At 30.2% G+C, this 10,589-nt stretch overlaps 1 protein-coding gene across 8 annotated transcripts in view; it reads right to left on the bottom strand.

Moving 5' to 3' along the window:
* Positions 1 to 343: 343 nt before the first annotated feature.
* The window catches only part of da (transcription factor daughterless), a 172,237-nt gene continuing 161,991 nt past the window's right edge, over positions 344 to 10,589 (bottom strand). For 6 of the 8 annotated variants that reach the window (XM_023155984.2, XM_023155987.2, XM_023155986.2 and 3 more), the window contains 4 exons: positions 6,819 to 6,917; positions 5,079 to 5,224; positions 4,892 to 5,016; positions 344 to 3,990 (listed from right to left, as the gene is read on the bottom strand). In XM_023155984.2, coding sequence (XP_023011752.1) covers positions 3,946 to 3,990; positions 4,892 to 5,016; positions 5,079 to 5,224; positions 6,819 to 6,917 — 415 coding nt within the window. In that variant the 3' untranslated portion in view covers positions 344 to 3,945. The remainder of the gene's footprint in view (positions 3,991 to 4,891; positions 5,017 to 5,078; positions 5,225 to 6,818; positions 6,918 to 10,589) is intronic. The other 2 variants (XM_023155990.2, XM_023155991.2) reach the window with 1 other exon arrangement.

The raw sequence follows: 10,589 nt of genomic DNA, 5'->3' as shown, positions 1-10,589 counted from the left end.
GTGTGATTTCTAACACGGATTGGACGATAGCAAGTGAAAATCAAGCGTTCAGCCTGCGGCTTGAACCATCAACTAACACATCGGCCGATTGACTGAGTGAACAAAGCACCCACGTCGAACCGCCCGGCTACCGACCAACCAGCTATAATAAATGAATTGAACAGCAAATATTTGAATATTAATGCTTTCTTATACCAAAATCGATATTTTCCGAGAGTTTGACGTTTCATTTATATACCACCATATGGTCCAATCTGTAGTATTTTATATGTTGGAGAAATTATAATTACTCTGACTTGTTTATTGAAAGAATAGGTTACGAGAGATGAAATCAAACAAATAGTTTATGAAAAATGGCACATAGTATATTATGTACGTATTGTATATTACATATAGTTGATAATAATTTTTATTTTTATGTCATACTCTAGCTGTTTAAACCTAACTTAATTTTTCCTCATCACTCAATATTCTTTCTGTCATATATACTTTTTATATACTTAAAAACACATTCGCTTTAAAACGTTTATACAGGTTTAAATTTAAGCTTTACAAATTTTTCCTAATCACGTAGTAACCACAACTGATCTTAAAAGTTACACATTGTCCAATAACTACAAAAATATATAATATAAAATGCTCGCAACACTTTTACAGAATTCGTAGGCAACAATTCTGTAACTTTTAAGAAAAGTCTCAAAAGAATATGTTTTTACCAAGATTGGTGTGAAAATTATGGCTGCCAACTTAATTTACAGAAAAAAATAAATAGAATTTAGTGCCGAAAACTTTCAGTGCTTTTGTCGCTGCCGATTTTTCAAAATTATGGCTGCCATTTCATTGGAATGAAATAAACACAGGGCATTACAAAAAATATACTATGCTGAATTTTACTGCAAGTAAAAAAAATATAAAATCGAAAAAATTTCATATTACAACAAAATAATACCTATTTAATTACCTTAACTTGGTAGGGGTTCCAACTAAACGACATGTTTTTAAAGAACATCTGAAAGAATATCTAGTTATTGTCATTTCTTCAAAATACATTGAAATTGTTTCTAATTACACAAATCTCTTGATAACTTCTTCACTAGACCTCAAATATTTTAAAACAAGTTCAATTTCTCTCTATCATTAGACTATTCCAATGTACTTTAAAATTTAAAAATTTGATAAGGAACAATTAGATATATGGAAAATTAATGGATCAACAAGAAAATTTGTTACAGAGCTTTACATCAATTTTCCAGACATCGATTCATATAAGGGAGGATTTTATAGAAAACACTGTCGTCAAATTAGAAAAAATTACCATTCTTTGTACACGATTTTAGTTAAAGTAATTAAAACAATCTTAACAATCAAAACAAATAATATAAATATAATTCACTAAGAATTCTAAACTTGAGAAAATATTACATGTTTACCTTCAAAAAAATCTACTTAGAAAAAGGTTACACTTAAAATAAAAGATTTAAATTTAAAATTACTTAAAAATCATATGAATGTCATCAATTATGTTAAATTGATGCAGTAAGCTTTTCAAAAACCTTGCAAGTGTAGCAAACATAAAAAAATTGGAGAGCTTTTCAATGGACATATATAAATAACTTAGAAGAATAATGAAAAAGAAGTATCATTTTCATTGGCATTCTTAGGAAAGACGGGTGGCTTTAAAAAAAAAGACATAGAAGGTCCATGAATTTTTTTGTACAGAATCAACAATCTTAAGCATGAATCATAAACATTTTCAAAGAAGTAGGTTTTGCATGAACATAAAAAAGAAAACATCAGTACTTGGAGTTGAATGACTCTGAGATATGGTTTTCCAACTGAACATAAACACAATTGAACATATTCCAAATCAATTCAATTTTTGAATCACAAGTAGACCTGTAAAGTATGGTTAAGTAATGAAAATCAATAACTCTGGAACCCTGTTGAAATCAATGCTCTTCATAAATATAAAGACATTCACATGCAAGTAGATTCATGTCAACACCTAAATCAATTTAAAGTGTCTAGTTTCATAGTGAAAGAAGATTTAGTAAATAAATAAAAACATTCAAGGACGTTCTGATTTGCCCAAAAACACTTGTCAAAAAATATATTTACAAATATAAGTAACTTTTTTATGAATTCGAATCGAATACTGGCGCAAAGGATCAATATTTTATATGTGGCTTGAGAAATATAAGTAACAATGAACTATTAGGAATTTGATTTCGAAAACAATGAGGCAAACGTGAGAACACAAATTATCAATTTTACTCACTTAGAGTGATTCGATTTGAGCAACAATTTTATCAAATTGATATATTTTCTGTACATGAGAAAATAAAAATAATGCTTTTGTAACCCGACATTGCTCTCATAATGATGGCACAAATTTGTTCATTCTTAAATATATATTAAGTACAAACTTTATAATACAACAAAAAAAAAGTTGAAAGTACTTGAATTCAGTCTGATTTTTATTCTCCAGGATACCAAACACCATGAAAAAGTATTGCTTCTCAACATCCGAAAATTCCAGCGATAAGAACATGTGAAATGAAGTTAAAAGTTTACTATGAATATGAAATAATAAATATCTTCTTTTTCTTTCTCTTCTGTTTTACAGTAACCACAAATGAAAATTTTGAGAAAATTGAGATGGAAAAATGTATGCCCTTTCAATTCTTTGTATACCTTTTGAATGTTTATAATACAAGTGATATCATTATTATATTCGACTTTACCCAAAATCACTTCATTTTTCGTTGCAACTTAGGTACTCCATGCTGAATATCCTTAAAAAATGGCAGAAGTAGAGATCAATAGTATAATACAAAAATAAGAAATATGAGCTAAATAAGCTTGCTAACATTACTAGAGTATTATGTAAGATTTGGCACAATTGGATTATTTTTTCCTCTCAAACCACATATAAATGATGTCATTCAATATCAAGGTCTAGCTGAAAGCATGAAAAAATTATTGGTCAACATTTCTGTTACCGTTTGAGACATTCTGTGATCATTTCAGTAATGTTTTTGAATGAGATTACATACCAATCTCTGTATGATTTCCAATTTTTATTATTATTCAATTCAGTGACTGCAGAAAAATGATTTTCTCTTTTATCAAACTCGGATAACCTCGAATATTATTGGAGTTCAATCCCAACACCAAACTCCAGTAATATTCGTTATTACGCCAAAGGCTCCAAACAGTGCCTCACAACTCGGATAACCTCATTCAATAATTCAACTTGTAACCAACTACAAAAAGAAAACAAAAAATTAAATTCAATTGAACAGTTTTTTCCAAAACAGAAATTTGAATTCGAGATTTTTCACAGCTTACGGTATTGTCCTGTATAAATTAAGTGTATATAAAATAGTGTCAGTGTTAAGAGTAACAAAATTCAGTGTTACTATCTTCATTCATTCTCAGTTGCGAAGCCGAGATGAATTCAATTATATCTTCCATTATTTTTTAAATTCAAGTCTTCAGAATCATCAATAGTTCTGAAATATGGAATTAAAATATGTATTGTATTTTCCAGTCTGCAGAAAAAAATACTATTCAAAAGAAAAATTGTCAAGTTATAAAAACTCCCAATTATTTTCATTTTGAAATAGTGCCATAAAATACATTCACTTTTACTTCAAGTTTCAATTCACCGAAAAACATTACTAAAAGGAACCCAACTGCCATTGTAATCTCTTCAGCTACCTCAAATCTAATAATAAATAAAGCTGTCATGTCTAAACAGTTCCGCAAATAAAATTAAGTGAAAAAAATGTTGTAAATAGACAAGAATAAGAAGTAAGAATACAGTTACTGTATCACTACATAATATTCTTAAAAAAATAGATAATTGTTGATGTATGATGAATATGATGATGCCGCTTTGTACGAAAGTGTATGTACAGGTAGCAAGAAATACTATCAATGCTATTGTGGCTGACCTGGATTGTGAGGCAAATTGGTGGGTACACCCTGAAAAAAAATATAGAAAAATTAAATAACTCCAAATTTTTCAAAGTACACTATAACGGAATAATTTTCCAATATCAAATTTAGTTTTAAAAATTATACCAATACAGTTGCCTTATTTGGTGTTTGAAATTCTTGAGCTTGAAATTGGAGAGTCATTATCCAACTGCCAAATGAAAACTTAAAAGAAACGAGTATAATACCTATTTTTCATAAATCTTACTTGACTTAGTGTTTTAGTCTATTGCTATATGGGTTCCGCCTGTCTTGACATCTCATACATAGTCAAAAACAAAACCGTACGGAAATTCCACGTGAGACAGAACCAAGAAATGAATATTTCAATTAAGTATAGCCAATAATTTGATAATTGATAGTGTAATGAGTATTCAAGACATTACTTTGGTGAATGAATTGTATTATAAAAAAGCTTCATGATATTTAGATTGTTAATTTGTGCTAATACAAGTTTTTCAATAATATATTGAACCCAATTGCAAAATTGATTTAAATAAATTGGGTTAATTCAAAATTTATAAAATTTAAATAGTTTTACTTCAAGAGAGCCCGTTATTTTTAATGTAGATCATTACATTCATGATTATAATTTACATAAATGTGGAGTTTTTGAACTTTTAATCAGCCATATTCATTGAACAGTAGGTGAATGGTTCTTATCCTATACACATAATGAAGAAATCTCGTAAGAGATCTGACCAGAAAAATTAGTGGGGAATAATTGTCGATAGATACATACCCCTTGACATCAAAAATTGAAAGAAAAAGTTAGTAGTATGTGTAAGGAAATCCAAAAATCTTTGAAAGACAAATTGAAAAGCGATACATTATTTTACGCTCTGCATGTCATTAAAAAAACCTTTATTAAGATATATATTATACATACCGGCAAAGAGGGGTAATGAGGAGCAGAGAGCATGTGATGTGGTCCGGGTCCTAATTTAGGTCCATCTTCTGCTTTTTCTTCTTCTCGTCTCTTCAAGCAAGCAGCTTTAGGGTTGAGATTCCTCTCTAAAAATATATTTGAAACAAATATATTGAGATCTCATATTGTCAGTACAGTCAAATCTTACCTCTTACTTGCTGTTCCAAAGTCATTATGACTTCAACAGCCATATTTAAAATTCCCAGTTTGGTTTGAGGTTTGTCTGTCTTAAGGTGTGCCATACACATCCTTCCCAGTTCTTTTAGAGCTTCATTAATGTCACGGATACGTATCCTATACAAATTAACAAATTAAATATTTTTGAATTTGAGTCAACTTATCGATTTTCACAATTATATTGTAGCAATAAATTAGATGTTTCTCAATAATGTCATTTTAATTTCACAAATAATTCATCAGATGAATCATATTCATCTCATGACTCAACATCGCTTTGATTTTAACAAAAAAATGGTACATATATAGGCTATGTTAATAACTATAACACGTTAAAAAAAATTGTTTAGTATTTCCATATGTAGAGTGTGTATATATACTACAAAAACAGCTCGAATTACTTTTTAAAGCAAAAACAGGAGAGGAAGAAAGCTTCCCCCAAGCAAGTCAGCAAACACGCTGAAACAATAGTTCATTCAAAATGAAGACTTCACACCCTTTCTATATGAGATTCTAAGGATAGCCATCTGCCCCAAGTAGGGAGTTGAACTAAGAAGGCTAAAAATTTATGCCTCTTTCTGATTTTTCATATTATTTTCTACAAGGAATATGTCAATGGTAGTAAGTTTTTAAATTGACATTCTGTATAAAGGTTACTTTACATCGTTTAAAATGAAGTAGCGGAGAATTTTTTTATCTGAAAATGAGAGAATTATTTCTTAAGTTGAAATTGCTAAAAAAAGTACTTCTGGGAATTTGATATACTAAATATTTTAAATATATATTTGTTCTTTTAAAAAAATAGCCTCTATTCAATTATCTTATAAAATTCACTCTAATCATGTTCCTGGAAAGGATGAAGTTGTACTACTCTGTATGTAATAGAGGTGAATTCTCTCCAATATGCGTTATTTTGAGTTTCTTTAGATTCTTGACTATGTGAATCCATTAATGATACAATATTATCAATTCCATCAAGAATAAAATTTTGGAAAAATTCAAAAAGTGAAGCAATATTCTACTACATTTCTTTCCGGTGATAACCAAATTACATTATTGCTACAATGCCTGCTTTACTAATTAGAACTGAAAGATGGACTTCAATTATGAGAATGATAAGAAGATGGTTTCTCGTCATCAAGAAAACACTCCAACCTGACATTCCGGTGAAGAAATGATTTCAATGAAATTTTAATAATGTATTTACCTACAACCAAAGTTTAAGCTAACAAAACGCCAAAGATTCTAGCTAACTAAAATCAGAAATTTGAAGTGTTTTCTGGTTCAGCCAGTTCGAAAGAGAAAATTGTTAGTTAATGAAAGTTATGAAAAAAATATTTATTAAATCAACTAATGTCTATTGGCTATAAATTTAAAGTGAAGTTGAAATGGAATTCTGTCATATTGTTCAAAACACTGACTTCTATTTCATAGAATCCCATTATATGCTCGACTTTTCATTTACAGCAAATTGACTTTGCACATGTACTTGAAGTACACTCTTAAGTATTAACTGTTACGCAACAAATATGATTCCATAATGATAGAAACCTGTTTTTTACCAGTTTCTTCAGTTTTCTCATGAAATTTGTACAGCAAAGTTATTTAAAAAAACAGGCTCTAACATTTTGAAGAAACACATTAAAGAATATAGGCCCCAATGTACGATGTTTAACCTCTAATGAAGCTGTAATGAAAAAGAAAACCCAACCTTTCCCTTGCATTATTTGCCTGCCGCCTTTCTTTTTCCCTCTGAGCTTTGATATCAGGATCTAAATCACCCTCTTCTGTTTCATCAGCACTGGAACAACTGTTACAACATTCGAATGTATTTTAACCCAAAAACAAGTATACTTGCACTGAGCAGATTCAAATCATAACATTATCACTTGAAAAAAGAGTTTCTCTGGTATTACACATTTGTATTCTAAATTATAAGCAGAAGTTTCTCATCAATCAATGAACATTCAAAGAATCAGTAATTAAACTTTTATGATTTGAATCTAATCGAACAGTATTCAAAGAACCGCCTGATTAGAAATTGTAACCCCCTTTTCATTTTTCTCATGAACCTTTTAACTTGTAAAGAGGTATCGTAAGGTGACAGGCCCATATTCAATGTGTCTCTGTAAGTAAATTCATTAAAAACAACATCAAAATCTACAGCATGCTGGCCAAAATTCGAAAAACGAATGTTACACAGAAGAACTCCTTGTAAATTCATGTAATTTTGAGTCCTCTTTGAAATAAATGCTATCAATTTTTTTCTCGTAACATTTGTGATCTGAATATGGGCCTTTATAGGTATTAGGGGTAAAAGGTACTAAGGGATATTTGGAATGGAGTGGATATTGGATTGAAGTTTTTGATAATTCACAAGTGACATAATTGAATATTTTCCTATTTTTGTATTCAAAAATTTGTTACATTTGATGTGATATATGTACCTAAGTGTAAATAGATATTTATTTATAATATACACATACAAGACCCAAAAGCTTGTACACTTCTTATGTATTTTGTATAATATAGTGGTCAAAACATTTTTCAGACCTATTCCAATTTTCTGTATGGAAATATAGTGCGTTCCAAACTAGATACAAATATTTCCACTGAATTTCACTGAATAAAGACAAAACCATATTTTCGATTTAGATTGTTCATTATATATTCAGTATTGTTCTTGAAACTGAATAACCATGGTAAAATTTAGGATCTATAATTTTATCGAGCAGAACTGTGAGAAGACAAAGAGCAGTACAGAAGTACAGAGGTTCAATAAGACAGATCAAAACTGAGAGGGGTATATTTTTAGGAGGAATAGGATTTTGCAAAATAGGGGTTTTGGCTTTCTACTTCTCTATATTCATAAATTTTCAATAAATGAGTGACTTTTGTGAGATAACTGCTGCACAATTATGGTAACTTTCAAAAACTTTCTCAGCAAAAATAAATAAGTGGATGATTCCAATGGATGCAATAAGTCAAAAAATTTAATGATATTGTTGTGAATCATGCCTTAAAGAAAATAACGCCGGCCGCCACTGGTAGCCATAAACTAATCCTGACGTAGCTAAGAGCACGCAAATGTACGATGCTCCTTGCCGCTCTAGAAGCGACGAAAATAATGCTACCGATTTCGATGGAATTTCAGTGAAATTTCTACTGCATTCGATTATGATATATATAAACGCTAGCCTTGAGCACATCGACAGAGTCAAGTGGAAGATACAGTGCTGTACGCGAAGCAATCTAGTAAGACAATAGACATTCGAATAATAGTTTGAGTGTTCAGTGTAGTCAATTATTTCAACATTTCAAAAACTGAACAGTATAGAAAATAATTAAACTACAAAAACTATTAACGATATCAAGAGATGAAATATGTAATAGAATCGGATGGTACTTGATTAAAATCCATATATATAATAGCTTCTTCAGCTTACGTAAAGATACGCCTGAAGAAGCTATTGTATAGCGAAACACCCGTTGCGGTTTTGCAAAACTGTTGAGTGAAAATCTTACAATAAAGTGTTTCTTGAATAAGAGATAAAATGTGATCATCAGCCACCTCTCGACTGGGTTTGGAGAACATGTATCAAGTCGTAGTTTTGACACTGATAGAAATTCCATGTGGTTATACTGCATCATACTTTATAAAGGTAGAAATGAGTTTTTAGGAATATATATTCAGTATTATTCAACAAAATTTAGTGACTTCCCATCACCTACATGCCAAAATTTTATCTCTATCGATACTGGTTTGCTATATCCACAATGCCACTGTTCTCTACGATTACGTCAACACTACCATGGAACGCAGAGCAGAATGATACCTTAAAACTGAACGTTAGAAGTTTTCCACTATAAACCTCTACAGGGTTCTTTAAAATTTTTGGTCAAAATATGAAGTGCACACTTGCAAGTGAGACGGAGAAGAATTGTTCTCTTGAGGAATTGCAGAATATTAGGCAATAAAAAACACAAACTGCCTCTTTCCAAATGTGTCATGATTCCATCTGTCACTTCTTCGGAGCTTAGGTGAAAATTATAGTACAGAGTTCCAAATCTGATATTTATTATGATAATGCATCTGTCATAATGATAAATTGCAATGAGTAGAAATAAACCGCGAGACTATACTATAGTCTCTTTTTTTAAGCAGAGCAATAATAAATCATTTTCAAGAGGCTGTTCCATAGGTTGAAAAGTAAAAACTGTAGTATCTGATTCTTTAAACATTTGATAATGTTGTACTATTTGATATAACAAGTCACAAAATAATTTTTTATGCTGAGTAACAAAAATACGGTGAGTCACATAAATATTAATATATTTCTTTATTGAATATCCAAAATTGTTTTTACTTTTGAATTTCAATTAAAATTTTAAATACTTCCTATGAAAAGTACTTTTTAATGTATCAAATACCTTCACAGCAAGATATTTTCTATTTTCGCTGGAAAAAAAGTATGACGTCATCAGTGGCGTAACTATACCGTTCGAGACCCGTGACAAATTCATCGGATGGGCCCTCTCCCCACAATATAAGAAAGCTGAACCAACAATAATACTTATCATACACTTTTACTTGTGAGAGTACAATAATAAATCACTGTGTTAAATAGGGACATACAAACTTTATAATTATACTTAGGTACATAATTTTCTAATAATTCCCTTTAAATTAAAAGTACCTAATTTAAAGTACAGTCAGCATCTAATTGATTGAGTAGTCAACATGATTTGAAAAACGAAAAAGCAATTTGATATAGGCAGTCCGAATCATCATATTTTTGTAAGCACACAAAGTGTTCAAAATATAAAATGTTAATCAATAAAACTTCTTCCTTCGGACTTTTTGTTCAGCAAAAGTGGTAATGACATCATCAAAGTTTAAATTTCTGGCCATAGAATTTTCGATGGATAGAATAGGCCAAGTTGCTTAACCTATTTTGTCCCATAAAATGTCTCAAATGAGTTTTTATCAATTTCGGTTTCGAAAATGAGTCATAGGAATGGCGAGAAACAATAGAAATGAAGTGCACACTGCAGGAAAGCTTGAAGATATAGAATTATTTATTTATTATTAATAACTCAGCAAGTTTTCTTATAGAACGTGAAGTTTCTATTTCGTGTCTAAAAGAGGATCGAAAACTGAGAATTTCCTTGGAAAACGAGATGGATATATCTTCTTTATATAGATGGATAAATGCTAAAACCATTTCCAATAAATCAGTATCGTTCAAATTTTGCAAAGTGGCAGGTTGCAAGACACTGAAATTGGAAACAATTTCATTCATTCCAAGGAAACGCGATTTCAGTTGATTAATGATTATGTCTAATACACGATAGAATACGTTCACTTCAAACAAGCTTTCAGGTTCTAAGAGACGTTCATCCTCACAAATTCATCTAACGAGTCTTAGGAAATTCAATGTTTCCAATCATCATAGCCTTCCATCCAAATATGTTGCATATT

The sequence above is a fragment of the Leptinotarsa decemlineata genome, unplaced genomic scaffold, assembly GCF_025532065.1.
Source record: "Leptinotarsa decemlineata unplaced genomic scaffold, Ldec_3_MD MMD2_tig00026299_RagTag_RagTag, whole genome shotgun sequence".
In the NCBI taxonomy this organism is placed as follows: Eukaryota; Metazoa; Arthropoda; class Insecta; order Coleoptera; family Chrysomelidae; genus Leptinotarsa; species Leptinotarsa decemlineata.
This window is presented reverse-complemented; position numbering and strand designations above follow the sequence as displayed.